This window comes from Tenrec ecaudatus, chromosome 8 (genome assembly GCF_050624435.1).
Source record: "Tenrec ecaudatus isolate mTenEca1 chromosome 8, mTenEca1.hap1, whole genome shotgun sequence".
NCBI classification, from domain to species: Eukaryota; Metazoa; Chordata; class Mammalia; order Afrosoricida; family Tenrecidae; genus Tenrec; species Tenrec ecaudatus.
Window position 1 is genome coordinate 44,047,503 of NC_134537.1, and position 18,746 is coordinate 44,066,248.

Genomic DNA, 18,746 nt, shown 5'->3' on the forward strand with positions numbered 1-18,746 from the left:
AAAGTAATGCTCTTGTATGTTGAGTGCTGTTCCCAGCCCATTGAAGACGTGCATGGAATGGAAGCCATCGCCCAGGAGCTTTGAAGGAGGGAGGAAGGCTAGGGGAGAGAATCATGCACTCTGTCCCCATAGAATAAAAAGGCCCTGACAAGGTCGCCAGACCTGCTGGCAAGGAGCCCCGTGCCCTTGTTTTCGTCCCCAGACCTGAATGGAAGGATGGTGAGAGAGTGGTGCCGCTGCATGCCCTTTGCCCAGTCTTAAGGAGGAGAATTGAGAGACTTGCCCCAGTAATGCAAGATGGGATGGTTCAAACCCGCTGCCTGCTCCTCAGGAGAAAGATGGGGCTGTCTGATGGTATCAAGACTCGGGAAGGAGGCAAGACTTGGGGCGACTCGGAAGCCCTGTGTACAGTCCCCTTGAGTCAGAATGGACTAGATGGCTGAGGGTTGGGTGCCACCTGTGTGCAGCTGGCCAGTTTGGGTAGCTGGAGAGATCCTCTGGTTTGAAAGAGGACTGCTGAGCTTGTTGCATTGATCAAAGTGCCCCAAGGCAAACACACACACCACCACCACCACCACCACCACCACCACCACCCCTTCAGGAGGTGGGAAGGCGCCTGGGAGGAGTGTGGCAGCAGTGGCCCCAGGTGGAGGAGAGAGAAACCTGGTGTTAAACTTCATGACCCTTCGTGTAGGCACTGCAGGTCACTACTCTCCTTGAGTTCAGGAGAAACAACTTCTGCCCAGCTGCCTGGTGACTCCGCTGAAAGCCATGGCCTAGGAGTATGCCTGCCAGCCCATCCTCCGAGGGATTTGCCCCTCTGGCATTCACATTGTCCTCCCTTTAGGGGCCTGGGTTTGTTGCCTGTGGTTCCACCTTCTTTCTGAATCCCCTGCTCCCTCCCGAGCTTGCTTGTTCTCATGCTGCCCAGCGCTCGGAAGTCAGGTGGGCTCTTGCTGGCTGCCGCTCTCTTGACTGAGGACCCAGCTCCTGGGGCATGTGCCCTCTAGCTGAGCCTGTGAGCATGCTCCATTGCCAACGCTTTTCTCCTCTCCACCTCTACTGCCTAGACTCTGATCCTGTCGAGTACCACATCTTCAGGCGCTTTCCTGTGTTCCTCAACTTCCCGCGCTGTTCTCTCCCAGGAGAAACAGCCCTGCTGTGGGCTTCAGGCCAGTAAGCTCTAGCAGAGTCTCTCTAGCATGCTCTGTTTGTCTTGGGAACGAACGGAGACGTGACCTCTCTATGTCTCAGCTGCACTTGCAAGAGAGTGCTCCACGTCTGTTGTGCTAAGCCTCACCTCCGGAAGGAGTCCTTGCCATCAATTCCAGCCATGTTGCCTCCCCCTCTCCTGCACTAGGAATAGTAGAGTCAGACCCACAGAAGCAAGAATCCGGAGGGGCACCTGTTTGACTTCCTTGACCCTGTCTCTCTTTCCTCGCATAGCTTAGGTTCCTTCTCATTCCCTGCCATCGAGTCGATTCAAATTCTTACCCACCCTATAAGACAGGGTAGAACCGCCCCTGTGGGTTACCAAGACTTGAACTCTTTTCAGGACTAGCAAGCCTCATCTTTTGCAGAGTGGCTGGTGGTTTCCATCTGCTGACTTTGCAGTTAGCGGCCCAGCATGTGTTCACTATGCCACCCGGGCTCCATGCAGGGTCCCTCGAGACTTAATAAATGCATGCCAGCTTGATTGGGGTCTAATGAGTGGAGTAGGTCGAGTTGCGATGGCTACTGTTTAAAGTTTCTCTGAACTGAGATCTGAAGAGAAAAAGTCTTTGCAGATCCTCGTTGCACTTGGGAGGGAAGCACACAGTGAGGACTACTTACTCCCAGTGTTTTGCTTTATAAAGGCTGGTTCTTTTGCCCCAAGGACCAGGCTCTCAGACGGGGTGGCATGCCCTGGCCTGGGTCATCTTCTGGCTTGCTGGGGGGAAGATTCCTCAGGTATAATAGCTTTTCAAAGAAGGCAGGCAGGCTATTCTCTCGGGCACCGTGGCATAGCTCTGATTCCCAAGATCACTCAGTCTGCTTTCTGAATCAGACGGGGGACACAGAGTCTGATCCCAGTCCTGGGCACTCCTGGATGTATGGTTTCAGATGAGAGTGGGACCTTGGTCAGGAGTGTTGAGCGGAGAGCCGGCCAATCCTGCACGAGTCCCAAGAAGAGGTCCTCCTGCAAGTGTCCACTCTCCCTTTAGTCCCTTGGACTAACCTCCCTCCTTCCTGTCTCCACGCTCCGCTCCCGCCCTCATTAGCACTGACTCCATGCTTCCCTTACCCGCCACGCTGTTGCTTGCCAGTAGGAGTTTGGGCGGCTTTTCATTGACCTGGTGAGCGGCTCTAAGAAATATGGCTGAGAGGGTGAAGAATAGCCCAAGACCAGAGAATGTCAAGCAAACAAATGAAATCAAAAAAAGCTTTCTATTTGCCTTCAGAAAAAACTGTATCTTGTGGTTGTTTTGTTTGGGTTTGCTCTTGGCCTACCTTCCTGGTTCTACCTGATGTAACGTTTTGTTCTGTGTGTCTTCAGCAACCCTTGCTGGGTAGGAGCTGTTGCAGGGAGGGAGATCGTGAGACCATTCGGCATGCACCTCTGCCTCGGGTGACTCCTCAGTAGCCAGTGTTTAAAGGTGGCTCGCTCGGGCTAGTCTCATCTCTGATGAAGACACAGGTTTCTCACCCTCTGGCTTTGGAAATGCTCCTCCCCTCCCCTGACCTGGCTTGGAAACACAGGAAACGAGTTGTCAACCATGACCACCCCATGTGCGCGCAGGGAGCGATGCCACCCAGGGGTGGCTGGTTTATCACCAGGCCTTTCGTCCGAGGCACCTTTGGGTGGTACCTCTAACCTTTTAGCAGCTGCAGGCGTTATCTGTTTTCCCCACCCAAGCATTCCTGGACACATACGGGGTACTCAGTAACTGTGGACACTCAAAAAATGCCGCCTCCTGCGAAGCTGGGGTCCCCCTCTGCTCAAGGTCCAGTTCTCGGCGGTGTCACCTCTACTCATGTGCCTCTTTCCTGCTGGGGACACTGCCACCTGCCCCAGTTAGGAGTAGCGTTTGGTTTTTTAGCCAATGCCCCATGGCTTTTCCATGAGAGAGGACCAGGAGGCAAGGCGGGGCAGCTCTTTGTTCCCTCCCCTTCCTTCCCTGATATCTGACACTCCTCCTCACGCCCCTCCCCCTCTGCTCCATCACTCTCTCTTTGCCTGCTCTGATCCTTGCTGTCTGCCTGCCTCCCCCTCCCACCTCTCCTCTAGTTCTGCTCCTCCATCTCCTCTTGCTCCCTGTGCGCAGCCGCCCAGCCTCGCCTTCCTTGCTCTCCGTTGGCTCAAGGCCGTCTCCTTGGGTACAGTAGGCGCGGCACAGGGTTGGTTCCCCACCCCGCCCCGATTTCTTTGCCTGTTAGAAGTCCCTCTGCTACACCCATACCATAAATAACACTCCAGCATCTGCCAAACACATTCCTCACTTGTGTTAATAGGCTGCAAGGATGCTGGAGCCCGTTGCCATGGCAACTTCATTTTTGTTTGACTGTATCCCACTCGGCTACATAAAGCCGCGGCACACACTCACACACAAACAGGCAGGCACACACAGCTATCGCATGTGCTCAGCTAGGAAAGATGAATTCTCCCTTTGCCCGAGTGTGTGGGGCGGGGGCTGCCCCCTGTAGGAGGTAAGGTGGCCCCTGGGCCAAGGAGATGAGCACCTGGTGTCAGCAAGAAGCGCTTTGGGAAGGCGAGTCCTGCTCACATGTGGGCTCTTGGTGCTGCGCTGCCACCACAGACTCACATCCCTGGCATGGCTTCCTGACCCCTGGGACCTCGGAGGGGAGCTGTTAAGGGCTGCTGTCACTGGGGGACCATCCATCCACGCCCTGCCCTTCCCCTGTGTTTCCCCAGGCCCTTCCCCTCTGCCCCTAAGTCCCATGGAGAGACCTTCTGGCTTCCTCCATCTTGCCCTTGCAGGTGCCTGTTCGCTGTCACCAGCTGTTTGTTCACAAGCGCCCTGTGGGTGATCTCTTTGACTGTGAGCACATGGGAGGGTCTCAGCACACGGCCGGGCTGGGAATGCAGACCCAAATGATGGCTGAGGCTGCCCCGGCCGAGTGTGTCCGTCTGCCCCCTCAAGCCAGCCACAGGGAAAGCCTTCCTATTGAGTTGAGAGGAGATCAGAGTAGCCCGGTCCTGTTGGTTCTTGGCTGTGCTGACTGGCATCCCCTGGCTGTTCGCCTTTCTCACTTGGAGCTTTGCCAAGGTTTCCCTGCCAACCTTTACCTCTGACTCTCATGAGAGATTGACCTGGTGTCCCCTTCTCCCCCTGCCCCTACTTTTCCTTAGTGGGATTGGGGGCTACACTTGAGTGGGCAGTTCCCCCAAGCTTATATAACCCCACTCTTCCCTTTCAAGAATCCCTCCTGCTCCCCAGCTATGGCTATCCCCCGTGCACCTGGTAGCTGTGTGGCCTCCCTGCCCAAGGGGCAGTGTGAAGGGGGCACACGTCTACCACAGCTGCTGAGGCAGCATCTGCCACCAATTAATGCCCGAGCAGAACTCTGGTGGTAGATGATCTAGAAGGGTCTGTTGGTTGTGCTTGTCAATTCTATTTGCTGATGGTTTTTGAGGGTGCAGACGTTGTCTTCTTCTCTGGGCAATTGTAGGGGTGACCGCAGCTAGGGGATGCTTCCATCCCTGCAGGAGGGCTGCAGGGATGTGTCCAGAGGCTCAGCTGAGGAGCAGAGGCACGGTTGCTGTGTTTGTGGGGATGTTCGGTCTGCCCAGGTTTCCATCTGGAGCAAAACGTGAGGTCTGTGTGCTGGGGGCACAGAACAAGGTGGGCATGTTCGTCTGTGGCGATTCTTTACACCATGTGCTAAAAGCTCATCTGCTCACCTGCACAGAGGAAAGAGTTTCAGGACTTAGCATAGAAGGCCTGCGTGGCAGCTGTTTTGGTGCAGGCTGGCTCCGTCAGGTGCTGGCATCGGAGCCAGGGCTGTGGCCTGTGGTCAGGCAAGGCCCCTGCTTCTCCCGACAGGTTTGAGTGGACCTACCACCTGGCCCCAGCCAAAGATGGAGTGGCTTCCTGGCGCCTAATATTTCAGAAGCGAACTCTTTCCCTTGTGCTGGGTCCAGTGTGTGGTCGTTGAGTTGCCAGGACTGTGTTGGTGGGAGCGGAAAGAGTGCTCTGATGCCCTGACCTTAGCTGTCCCCATAAATCCTGTGGGTACCATTACATAAGTTATGTGCTAGCCCCTCCTTTCTCCCTTGCACACTCAGGGGGAAGAAACAGCATTTCATGTTCTTTCCAAGACATGAAACCGAACAGAGATAATTGGAAAACGCTACTTGCCCTGCTTTTGAAGATGTTTTACGTGAACACATGCACAGCGAGTTTGCTTCCCGCTCAGCAGTTTATGCACACACTGTTGTCCGGGCCGTCGGTCCCCGGCCCCGCCGAGCGTCAACATGCCCCCTCCCACCTTGTCTTTCCTGTGCCCGCGTCCCTCTAGTCCTCCCGTCTCTCCCAGCCGTCTCGGTTTTGGTTTGGGGTGAATGTTGTCTGCTTGGCATCACACACGGTTGTTCTAAGGAGCAATTCCCTTTCGGTAATGGTTTATTTCATAAGTCACTCGATTATTCGGTTGCAAGGTGAGGTTGGAGGGTGTTTTAGGACCACGGTCTGTGGGCTTCCACCAGCCTCCGTCCGTTCAGCAAGTCTGGAGTGTCGATGCCTTTGAGGCCTTCTCTTGTGTCTGTTGTGTCAGTCAGAGGAGTGGGTCACAGTAACCAGGCACCAGACCTACTCACCAACCTAGGCTGTAGAACATTATCTCTGTGAGCTGTGCTATGCCAGTTGACTTAAATGCCCCGAGTCCATGATCCTTAGCCTTTCAGCCTAGTGATTCAGTCTCACAAGGTGTTTGGATAGTTTTAAGAATTTTCTCTAATTGTGTCCCCATGTGCTGTTTTATATATGAATATATATATATGCATGCTCATGTAGTCCCATGTATTCTCCCACACGTACATAGCATATGTATCTACTTCTTTAACCACCAGTAAGTTTTTAGCTATTGTTACTAGGAGCTCTGGTGGGATAGTGGTTACATCTTGCGTGGCTATCCGCGAAGTCAGCAGTTTGAAACCAGCAGCTGCCCCTCAGCAGGAAGACGAGGCTCTGTACTCCGGTCAGGAGTGACTTGGAAACCCACAGGGGCAGTTCTACTCTGTCCTATGGGGCCGCTGTGAGCCAGTGTGGCCTTTGGCTTGGGGTTTGATAACTGTTGCTGCCGAATGTTACAGGTGTGTTATAGCAGTTGTCATAGTTGCCCTTTCTTCTTTTGTATCTTGTGTACATTTGCTTTGGTCACATCGTGTCGACGTCCCTGCTGTTGTGACTTGCCTATCCTTCCACCAGAATTGCCACATGTCGGAGATCAGTTAAGGACTCTCCCCTTCTTGCTAACCATCAAAGAGTGCTTCTCTGTGTATCTACCAACTCTTGACTCTTTATCAAAGTGGTATCATCGCGTTTGCCCTTTTGTTCTTGGCATATTTCCCTGAGCCTAGCGTCTTTCAGGTTTGTCCATGTTCTGTTTCTTGGAGTCACCTTGGTTCTTTATCACTGCCTAGTGTGCCATTGACGAGCTCCTGCGGATGGAGGGATGGAGCACACCTTGTTGGTAGGCAGTTGGGTTGTTTCCATCTCTTACGAGTGGGGCAGCATGGACATGGGGTGCATCTGTCTATTCATGTCATAGCTCTTATTTCTCTAGGATATAGACCTAGGACTGGGCGGTTGCATTGTAGGATGGGCCTCATTCTACCTTTCTGGGGCACTGCCCTCCCCTTTCCCAGTGTTTACACCACTGTAAGTCTCCCCACAATTGCACCAGCATTTGGTTTTTGCTTTGTGCATTGCGCCGTGTGTGTGTGTGTGTGTGTGTGTGTGTGTGTGTGTGTGTGATCCACCTGACTGTCTCCTTTGGTAAAATGCCCCATCATGCCCTTGGTCCATATTTTACATTAGATTGTGTGTTGAGATGTCAAAGTTTTCTACATACATATATTTTAATGATAGACCCTTGCCTGATATATCATGACCGATTTCCCCTCTCAGCCTAAAGATTCTTTTTCACTCCTTATTTACTTAACTTTTTCCAGAACTGTTTTATTGGGAGCTAATGCAGATGGCATATCATCCCAGAGTTCAATCACATCGAGCAGTACAGTACAATTGCTGCCACAATCAGTTTGAAAGCATTCTCTTCCTCTTTGAACTTCTTGACATCAGTTCCCTCTTACCCCCCTCCACCCCGACTGTACCCCCAGAAACCTTGTTTCGCTTGCTGTCCCTATAGATACATCAATCCTGGGTTTCATATACTGAACAATTGAAAAACATATATCCAAAATTCAAGAGGGTCACTCCCAAAGGCAAAATAAACTCTAATATGAACCAATAAACAAAACAACCCCCCTAGTATTTAATTTTTTAGGAGATCTGTTATCTAATTTATCATTACTATTCTAAAAGGGGGCTTCAAAAATTTTGTGGAAGAATTCCATAATCTTTGGATTGCGTTATCAACAAGCTTTTTGAAGTCCCCCACTCATTTGTGCCATAGATCAGGGTCCCTAGCTTTGACCTTTTTTTTTTTCTCTCATAAACTTAATTGTTTAAGGCTTGAGATTCAGGACTTTGATCTATCTTGTGTTAGTTTTTATGTGTGGTATGAACGATTGGCTCTGTTTCATTTTTCTGCAAACGGATATCCAGTTTTGCCAATGCCATTTGTTTAAAAGACTCTCTTTCCCATTGAAGACACTTGAATTTTTGGTTGAAGACCAGTTGTCCATAGACGGTGGATTTACTTCTGTGTTCTCAGTTCTGTTTCACTGGTCTATGTGTCTGACATTGTTCCCAAACCAAGCTGTTTTAGCAATTTTGACTCTTTAATAAGTTCTGGGATCAGGAAGTGTGAGGCCTTCTATTTTGTTCTTCAGTACTGCTATCTGGTGTTAGGTCAGGTTAACTAAAGAAACATCTAGAGAATTCAATTATGTATCAGAGAGAGCTTTATATCAAAAAGTAGTTATATAGCAGGAAAACATCTCTGCCGAGTCCAGATCAAGTCCATAAGTCTACTAGTCCATACATCCCTCTTCCGACGGACACAGCTATGTGCAATGATGCAGAATGCAAGAAGACTGCCAGTGGGTGCAGTCTTGTAGATCCAATGGTGGTGGATGCAGCTCTAGGCTTGCGCCAGTCTCTGTGTGGCCCCTCAACAGGAAGGTGAAGACAAACAGGGGAAGGCGGGGAGGTTCCCAGGACCCTCCTTATGAGGAGGTTATGCCCACAGAGAGGCACCATCAGGCTGTGACCTGATTGACAGCTAGATTGAACCCTTACACTTTTAGTTGACATGAAATTATGTAGCTACCACACTATCCTTGCCATGTAAAGTTGCTTTGGGGATTTGGATCAAGGTTGTATTACATATGTAGATCACTCTGGGTAACACTGACACTTTCACAATGGTAGGTCTTCCTATCCATGAGCATGGTATGTTTCCCTATTTATGTAGTTCTCTGTAGTTGTCCTTGTATAAGTCTTTTTTTTTTTTTGCTAATTGCTTTATAACCACAAAGGAGTACAGAGGAGGTCCTGTACCAAACAACACAAAAAGGTTCAAAGGTGGAGGTGTTCCCTTAGCAAGGCTGAAGAGTCCGGTCTCTGGTATTTGGAATTTAGGGGGCAGTCCTTGGTTTTGGATGGATCACTGGGTGTGTGGGCACAATCCATGCTTTAACCAGATTTGAACAGAAGGATGGCCACTTGGCCCAGGTAGAAGTAAATGAAGTGCTTAGTTTCATGTGTCACATAACTACCAAAGTTTCTGCCCACAATGCAGTGCCAAGTGGGATTGTACTTCTTGTCAAACTCCTTCTTGATGTGGGCCGCAATGTCCTTCTCTATGTTGTATTTCTCCAGCGCCTGAGTCGCGCACTCCACCGAGTCCTGTTGCATCTCCTCCGACATGTCGGCATTTTTGATCACGGCCTTTCGGTCGCACATGGTTACCGTGAAGCGCAGACTAGCCGACTGCGAAGGTCCTGGGGGAGGGGTTAGAGCGGCTCAGACACAGCGAGAGCCGTCCCTACCGAAGCCGTGGCGCATCTCTGTATAAGTCTTTTACATGCTTGCTTAGGTTTACTGCAGTGTATTTTAACCTTTTGGGGTTGGGGACCCGTTGTCAATGGTCCTATTTGCTTGATTTCCTTTCGGAGTTCTCCTTACTAGTCTAGAGGAATCTGGCTGATTTTTGAATGTCCATTTTCTACCCTCCCACTTTGCTGAATCCTTCTGTTAGATTTTTAAAAAAATGTTTGTGCTACTAATTTTATTTCCCCCCTTTAACTACACCCCAGGTCTTCCTGTTGTGGTGATAATTGTGTGCTGTTGAGTTGCTTTGACTCGTGATCCCAAGAGACAGAGTAGAACTATCTCACAGGGTTTTCTTGGCTGTCATCTATTTGTTTTCCAATAGTTTCATTGGCACATAATTCACACATCATGCAATTTAATTGTTCAATCATATTAAGAGTTGTGCAATCCTTACTGCAATAAATAGCTCTGGTAGGGTCTCTGGGATTTTCTGTGCACAGGATCACATCATCTGTGAAGAGCAATAGCTTTGCCTTTTCCTTTCCAAGTTGGATGCTCCTTATGTCCCTGTCTTGCTTTAATGCTTTGGCTAGGACATCCAGTGCAAGACTGAATGGAAGCGCTGTCCGTGGGCATCTCTCTTATGTTCTGATGGGAATGTTCAAATGCAGGGAAGCCATGGCATCTGTTCACAGCACTGAGAACAGAGTCGAAGGTTAATGGACTGTGAGCTTCATGCCACTCCATGTTTGGGGGCGGCGGTTAGAGAAGGCTGGTGGGCTCTTGGTGAGGATTATGGGGGTTATCCAGTTCATGGGATGATGGAGGACTGTTTCATTCTAGAGTTTTGGGGAGGGTGGTCATGTTGGTAAGGGGACTGGAACCTTTACTTCCAAGAGAACATCGGAAAGATTGGGGTTTTTAGCTGAGAGAAGAGCAGACTGTAACAAGGTAAGAAACCCAAACAAGCTGATCAGGGCGCTCTTGCTGAGATCCCTGTTCTCGGATGCTACAGAAGGTACCACCCTTGCGCTCGGTGGCTCCGGAGGGCAGGGTGGAGCAGACAGGTTTCAGTTCCAGGAGCTGCCTTCGTAACACTTGGGATTGCAGCAGTCAAGCCAGATGCTTCTTGGGGGTGGCGAGTTCTTGGCGGCAGTGTTCAAGTGGAGACCGCTCAGCCGCCTGCAAAATGTGTTCCTAAGGAAATTGCTTGCTTCGTGGAAGTTTGGACAGCTCACTAGAACAATGATTCCTAAGTCTGGGACCATTGGCCAAGTTGACTCCCCAGACGTGGATTCGGCAGTAACTGTGTGACTACCTCCAGAAGCCCACTGGGGTATCTTCTTAGCATGTTCATCTGTCAGTCTCCTTCTAGAGGAGCACAAGTGCCTCTGGCATGCAGACCCAGAGGGAGGTGTCCAATCGGCATGTGTGAGGACGCAGGTGGGGAGATGACTGGGTGGTGGTGACGCCGGAGGGAAGGGGTGTACCAGTCCTGTGCTCATATTCTCCCCTCTCTCTTTCCCCCAAGCCATTCCTTGCCTCCCCTTCCTGTTTGAAGCAAAACCGGTTATGGCTTATCTTTGGGGGCATTTTTATAGAAAAAGGACCTAGGTTTGAGTCCTGGTTTATTCATGGGATCAACTGAGTATCCCCCAGGCCCAGAGTGGAGAGTAGAGCGGCAGGCTGTCAGTGGAGGGAGGAGTAAGGCCCGAGGGGAGGAATGAAAGGATGGATAGGACTTCTGGTGGTGTAGTGGTTATGCCAGCCTTGAGCTGACAACCACGAGGACAGCAGTTCAAAACCATCACTTGCTCCCAGGGAGAAAGACGAAGCTTTCTACTCCCCAAGAGACTTACTGTGTTAGAAATCCACAGGGGCACTGCTCTCCTGCCTTGGACATTGCTATGACGTGGGATCCACTCAGCGGCGATGAGTTTAGTCTGCTTGTTTGTTGGAAGGAGAGGGAATGAGGCTCACGGAAAGGAAGGGGAGATTGGAGATGTGAGCCTGGGAGGGGAAGGGCTTGGAAGTGGGGGCAGAGATGTGCTCTGGGAACAATGGGATGTAGTCACAGGGGAAGTGGGGCAGTAGACAAACAAACACAAGGAGACAGTAGTGGCTTTATTCTTTAGGCCAGCCTCATGGGTCAGCATGAAATCGCAAGAACTCCACCCTCCTTTCCCCTGCACTCCCCTTGCTCTGAGAAGGTGTGTGAGCTACTGCTTCTGGGCTTGAGGCCTCCTGACCTCACTCTTTGAAGGCCCCCTCTCCCTTCCCCCTACAGCTTCCCGGGCTTTATCATAGCCTGCCTTGCAGCCCTGCCTGGCTTTTGGAGGGGCCTCGAGGGACCTGCTCCGGAAGCAGTGCCAGGCACATAGTAGGTGAGCTGCGAGGGTGTGAATAGATGAATGGGTTTCGGGTGTTCAGTGGGTGGATGGTTGCCGCAGGCTGTGCCGCAGTGCTAGACCCACACCTCTACAGCAGGAAGCGGGACAGCGCAGTTTGGAAGCCTGGGTTGGGCTGTGATCCTAAACTCTGAGCCGGGCTTCCAGGATCCCTCCCGCTGTAATTGAAGTGCATGCCTGCTTAGAAACCGGGCTGCTGCCTGGCGCTGCCGATACTGGATCACTTTACAGAGAGGAAAACCGTTAGGAAGTTGTTCTTTCAGCCTTCTCCCCCTCATTTATATTACAATGGCTTATTAGGTGCCTACCCTGCACCCGGGCCTGTGCCGTCACAGGGGTACAAGGATGCTTCAGATCGGGACCCCACTCCTGGGCTGCCTTTAGCCCAGACTCCCCCATGAAGGGTGGTCCCTGTAGGGTGCTAAGAGATGCTTCACGTGCACACACGCAGCTCTGGGCCAGCGGCTGTTGGCTGCTGTCCAGTTGGCCTCTTACTCAGGATGAGCCATGTTCAATGAACAGAAGGCTGCCCGACTCTGCACCATGCTCGTGATCAGACAGCTGCCACTGAGTGGGCGATGACTGGCTTTGGAAGTCTCAGATAGCCAGGCCTTTCATCCTGGTCTCTCTTCACCTGGAAACACCACTGAGATCTGATCAGTATCATAGCAACACATGGCAGGCCTCTACTGATGACAGACAGGCCTCTACTGACAGACAGACAGACAAGTCTCTACCGAAAGACAGACCCCGACTGACAGACAGGCCTCTACTGACAGACAGACAGGCATACAGGCAGACAGACAGACAGGCCTCTACCAACAGACAGGCCTCTACTGACAGACAGGCCTCTCCTGACAACAAGCCTCTACTGACAACAGGCCTCTACTGGCAGACAGACAGGCTCCTACTGACAACAAGCCCTTTACTGATAGACAGACAGGCTCCGACTGACAACAAGCCCTTTACTGATAGATAGACAGACAGGCTCCTACTGACAGACAGACTCCTACTCACAGACAGACAGGCCTCTACTGACAATAAGCCTCTACTCACAGACAGGCCTCTACTGACACAGTCCCCTACTGACAGACAGGCCCTGACTGACAGGTGGAGGCTGCATGTCGCATGAGGTGCATTGACTGAGCTTCTGCACGGGACGTGAACATGCAAACATTGAACCGCCCGTATCCCGCACACCATGTCAAATCCATTTAGGAGAAACTGGATTGACCAACATTCTTCACTGCAGGACTTATGCCCTTTGATTATGTTAGTGTGCATTATAATTTACCTAGAGGGAGATAGCGTCCGGAGCCTTTATCAAACACAGTGGACCCTGGACCCGTCTCTGTCTGTCTGTCTGTCTGTCTGAGGGCAGCCGTCACTGGAGCACACTGTAGGGAGCACTACTGCAGACCAGGGCTGTGGGTGGGCTGAGCACACCCTGGTCTTCCTTCTCCGACAGCCCAGAAACTGACGGTGGGCTGGGAGGCACAGGGGGGTGGGGGGGGTGGAGGGGTCACAGGTCTGCTGCTTGCCTCTAAGTTGGGCCAAACACAAAGGGGTCTCAACCAAAACCAAACCAATCCTGCTGCTGTCGTGTGAATTTCGACTCTTCTGATGGTGAGGGATGGAAGTCTTGCCCACCATCACCCCCACACGTGCCTCCCGAATGGGAGTTATGACTTTGCTGGCCGCAATGACCCTCCATTCTGTGACAGGATGCAGTTCTCTGCTGTGTGGTCAATCCGCACCTCTGTGGTGGCAAGAATGAACGAGAAAGGACACCATCTATAGGGTCAGGCTATCTTTTTGAGTCAATCTTTTCTGGTATATAACTGCCTTTGCCCCTCCCCATCAAAAAGCAACCCCCCAAAACAAGAACAGAATTGTCCCCCCACCAATCTGTCATTGGGTCAATTCTGACTCACAACGATGGTGTGAGGAGTTTCCGAAGCCATAAATCTTCATGGGGTCAGAAGCTTAGTTTTTCTTACACGGACCCTCTGGTGGGTTTGAACCACCGACCTTGTGGTTAGCAATCCAATGCTTACCACACACTGCCACCAGGCAGGGCTCCTTACGATATGTTGATACGGAGTTTAAACAAGGGAGCGGAGATTACAGGGCCCTACTGCCACTTGGAAAAAAGGTCTGAGAGCAGAGTGCATCATTTGGACCCACAGTCCCTGCACTGGGGACCTCCTTAGCTCAGGAGGAGATTGACACCGAGACGTGTGGTAGTCTCCAAGGAAGGGTGGGCCCGCCAGTGACAAAGACCTTTCTCCTGATGTGAGCCAACACAGAGAGACAGCCTTGCCTGAGAGCTGCACCCTGAGCTGGGACAACTCGTCTCTGGAACCGTAGAAGATGATTCTGTTTGAGGAAGACACCCCTGGAGGTGTCTATGGGGAGCAGTGCTCGGTCGCTGACATAGCACCCCTCTCAGACAGAGCAGAGCGGCCCCATAGGGTCCCCAAGATGGTAACTTTTATGGAAGCAGGCTGACAAACTTGTCTCTGGTGGTGGGGTGGCGGCTGGTTTCAAACTGCTGACCTTTGGGCAGTAGCAGCAGGGTGCTTTAATCCTTGCATCACCAGGGCTCCTTCAAAGGACCCTAGACAAGCGCGTTTGGCTGGCTGCTGCTCCGGGAAGGAGACTGGCTGGCTGTTGAAGGTCTCCTTCCCTGCCAGAATCAGAAGTTCTTACTGCGATGCTGTGATGGGCTGGGGAGGGTCGGAGAGCTGCCTCGTGCAACCAACATCTGTTTCTTCCAGGGCCCTTTGCTGCCATTAGCTGTGGACCAGGCTGGGCCTCTGCACAGGGACCCGCATGGCGTTTGGGGACCCTTGCATGTCTCCCTAGAACTTCTACTTCAGGCCCTGAGTGTGGGACTCCCCATGGGGAAGTAGTAATGGGCTGGTCCAGTTACTCCTTCTTCCCCAGTATGTTTCTTCCCTTCCTGTCACCAGCGTCGGAAAGGAGGAAGCTCATAAAGAGTATCAAGTACAAACAGTGAGGGTAGGGCGAGCTCTCCCTGGGAGGAAGGCATTTTTATCTCTAACACTACAGCACTGGGGAGAGGAGAAAGTAAGTCACGTCCCAAAGGCCACCAAGCTCTGAGCAGCAGAGTTCAGCGTCCCTCCCGTCTCCCCTGGGCATGGACTTTTCTGTTTGTGCCAGCCCGATTTCTAGCTGCTGGCACTGGAGGGCTTCCTCTGGTCAGAAGTGCGGTGAGTTACCACCTGGCAGAGCAGCGCTCAACCAGCTCTCTTGACCACGCCGAGCCCTGCCCAGACCTGTGTTCTGCCGTGTTGCCCAGCGTCTCCGGGAACACACCCTTCCTTTGGCCTGGCCTTCCTTCCTGGTCTCACTTCTCTATTTCCCTGCAAGTGTGTCCTGAGATCACCTACCACACGCACAGCCTCCCTGACTTAACCATGACCCAACCTTGGGCTCACAGCACCCCCCCACCTCTGTTTTCCTTATGATTTGTGTATTTTTTTTAATGTGTGCATGTATGGATTAAAATGCATCTGTGCATTTTTCTGTGATGTTTCTAATCTCCAAAGATGGAGATTGGCTGTATCTTTTTCAAGATCCTGACAATAAAGAGCAATAATGGTGACTTGTTAGACCAGAGCCCCATTCAGGTACTGCGAGTACACTACGTGTCCTTGATGTTGGAGCCCATGTGGCACAGTGCTGGAATGCTTGGCTGCTAAGCGGGAGGAGAGTGGTGGGAGACCACCACATGCCCCAAGGCAGAGAGAAGAGGCTTCCTATACCCCCCGCACCCTCCCCCCCCCCCCCCCGAGCCACGGTCTTGGAAACCCACAGGGCAGTTCTACGGTGGGAGTAAGTTTGGATGGCAGTGAGTTGGTTTCCATGGGTACCCGCTCATTTCTGTTGCAACCTCGCCGTCTAAGGTGGCACCTCCTTAGCATTTCTGTCATCTGGACACTCACAATGGCAAGGCGTTGGCAGAGCACTGTGGATCAAGTACCAGCAGTCAGCTTGGCTCAGTCGCGTTGCTGACTGTGTGGTTGCGGGCGTGTGTCCAAAGACGTGAGACATGGCTCTTGCCTGAGAACTGTTACCGCACATTAACTCATGGAAGACTTAGCTGGACCTTGGACTTAGCGAGTCCTGGATTGTCTGCCTCAAAGGGTTTGCTAGCTCTCAGGGACCCTGTGCAAGGTGGTAGAGCGGCTGGGGACAGAGAGGACTGGATCGAGGCTCCTCTATCCTGGCTGTACACTTGAATTCCCCGATGACCTTTGGAAAAATCCCCAGGTTGTCCCACGCTGTTGTTGTCGGTAGATGCCATTGAGTTAGCTGAAAGGCTACCTGGGCCTGCGCCGTCCGTCCCGTGAAGGGTTGCCCAACTTGTGACTCACAGAGATTTCACTGACTGGATTTTCGGAATGAAACTGCTGAACCTTTGTCCCTAGTCCATATTCCGTTGTCCCTAGTCCATATCCCTCTGGAAGACTTGATGAACCTTGGTTAGCGTACCAGAAACACACAGGCCTCTACCGACACAGGCGGGTCTGCCTTCTCCTGCGGGGCGTGGGTAGGGGGTGCGCTCTGCTCTGCCGCCTGGAAGCTGAGAGTTCTCTGTGCTTCTGTAGCCCAGCCCAGGCCACTCCTAGTCACCTGCCTGGGCATGAGGCTTGGGCACCCCCACGTGACAAAGACGTGCTGCCTGGCCCGAGCCCTGGTGCCGGACCTTTCATTAGCACTTGGTGGACTCTGGAGCACTTCTCCATGCATTGTCTCATTGGCTTGTAACAGCCACTCTGAGAAGGCGATGGGCGCGGATGGGGCAGACATTGGCTTTGGAGTCGGGAGGCCGGACCCCGGTCATTTGACCCTGCTGGCCTGCTGCCTTGACCTCTCTCCGCAATTTCCTCACCCTTCGGGCCTAACTATGTACTGGAAGCTTGGGGGTGTGGACTGAGGATCCTGGAAGACAGACCTGGCCATCTGCTTCTGAGAGGTCACCTCCAGGGGAGCTGTGTGGGGCAGCTTCTCTCTGCACACATGGGGTTGCCGTGGGTGGACATCGACCCCATGGAAACGAGTAACTGAGGCTAAGTGATTGGTGTCTGTGCACTTTCCCCAGGAAGTCCAGACAGGAGTCCCTGAGTGGTGTCATGCAGGAGCCAAGCATGGACCCCAGAAGAGGGGCGGAAGAGGCTCTAGGCTTGCTCAGCTTGGGGGTATGACTGCTGGGTACCCCGGGTTCTGTGTCAGGACAGGGAATTGGGGGTGGACGCTGCTGGGGCCACATCAGGATAAACTTCTTGGCTGCCTTAGGGTTCAGCCTGGCCTTTGGTGCTCTGCAGGCTTACCTTCAGTAGTAGGTCTGCCATGGAATGAATGCACACCCCTCTGAAGAGCCCTCAGATCACGCTGCTGAATCGCTCTGCTGTTAACTTCAAGGTTGACCCTTCAACATTCCCCCTACCCCCCCACTCCCCCCTCTGTCCTAAGGGAGAGGGTGGTACTCTAAGGATTACAGCCGTGGAAACCTGGTGCCCCGGTGCTCTCTCCTCTGCCCTGCAGGGCTGCCGTGGGCCGGGGCTTACTCCGCAGAAATGGGTAGAATTTCTCACCACGTCTTTCAGGCCCAGCTCCCCAGTAGACCCCAGCTAAGAAATGCCCCAAACCTAGTTGAGCATCTCTTTAAGCCCACCTCTCCTGTGATCTCTCTTTTCAAGAGGCCCACCGGAAAATGCCGTCTTTTGGCTCAGTGGGCTTTTGAGATTGTATCTCCACAGTTTTTTGGGGGGATTGCAGGGCTGTGTCTTTGTTCCCTCTGTATGCTCTGGTCATCAGGCTTCCTCCGCGAAGTCCAAAGCTGCCTGTGTAAGTCTGGGTAGACTACAGACACAAATTCATAGACACTTGTGTGTATCAGAAAGAGCTTTATATAATAATTGTACATTAAGAAAACACCCAAGCCCAGTCCAGATCAAGTCCATAAGTCCAATATTAGCCCATATGTCCGATACCAATCTATAAATTTCTCTTCAGACTCACACAACACATGAAATGGCACCAAATGCAGGAAGATCACAGGCCAGCGGGTGGGAAGTTTGGGGATCCAGTGGCTGTGTAAGCATCTCAGTGCTGGCGTGGGTCTCCACGTGGCTCCTCCAACTCCAGGGCTCTAGCATGGCTCCATGTGTCTTGTTCATAGGAATGTCAAGCAGAGAATGAGTGTGTGTCCGGCCTCCAGGGAACTATTTATCTCCATAGTGCCTCCAAATGAGGTCATCAAGCTGCGACCTGATTGACCAGCTAAACTCCACCCCTTCCCTCTTAACAGTCTCAAGCTGATGACAGATGCCGTAGCTCCCACAGTGCCCACGCAGAGGTGTGTGCAGCGCGGGCAGGGGGAGGGAGGGAAGGATGCTGCCTTGGAACTAGGACTGCTGGTAAGGGCACCCCGCGCCACACCAGCAGCAGGGGCCAAGGCCAGGGGGAGGGATGAGAGCAGTGGCTCAGTGTGCAAGTCCAGGGTGACCCTGTGACATCCTGGTGGCACCCAGAGGTGGGTGCCAGGAACGGGCCCTGTCTGTGCCTTTTCGTGCAGCTGCAATAGGAATTTTCTCATGAGTAGCTTTGTTTTGATTTTTCAAAACTTTATTGGGAGTTGAATGAAGGTTTACAGAGCATATCATCCATTTTCTGTTCGGCAACTCGTACACCATTGAGGTCATGTCGTGGTCGGCTGCAGTACCCACACAGTGTAACATCACTCTTCCCGCTTCCTCCCTGTGTTGCCGGTTTCTATCCCTCCCGCTTTTCCACCTGAATTCTGCTCTTGGGCGCATGCTGCCCCTTGGAGCGGAAATGGTTGGTTATATAAACGGAGTATGTGTCTCCCTGACCCCTGAGGCTGTTGTTCCCCATATGAACGGTCTGTCTGGTTGAACGTGGAGCCCTGGGGCTGAGTTCCTGACCTGAAGGACAAGAAGGGCCATAGTCCTGAGGGTTAAACTGGTCTCTGTCTGGGCAGGAAGCCCCGTCTCTTTTGGGATTCCGGGGGTCGTTCCCATTCTTCTCCCACTCTGCTCTGCGCCATCTAATGTGATTCCGTTCTCAGCAGTTGGTAATGGCACCATCTAGATCTCTCTCATCC

The 18,746-nt window shown here is 52.2% G+C and overlaps 2 protein-coding genes across 2 annotated transcripts in view; one reads left to right on the forward strand and one right to left on the reverse strand.

The window, feature by feature from the left end:
• Positions 1 to 18,746, forward strand: part of ADCY5 (adenylate cyclase 5) — a 178,462-nt gene that overhangs the window by 2,400 nt on the left and 157,316 nt on the right. The window lies entirely within an intron of this gene.
• Positions 8,747 to 9,110, reverse strand: LOC142454288 (dynein light chain 1, cytoplasmic). Its single transcript, XM_075555647.1, has one exon. It carries the CDS (start codon positions 9,090 to 9,092, stop codon positions 8,823 to 8,825), a length of 270 nt encoding a protein of 89 aa, XP_075411762.1. The 5' UTR covers positions 9,093 to 9,110; the 3' UTR covers positions 8,747 to 8,822.

Excerpts from the sequence above, each read along its gene's own strand:
- LOC142454288 (XM_075555647.1), bottom strand. The coding sequence starts at position 9,092 with ATGTGCGACCGAAAGGCCGTGATCAAAAATGCCGACATGTCGGAGGAG.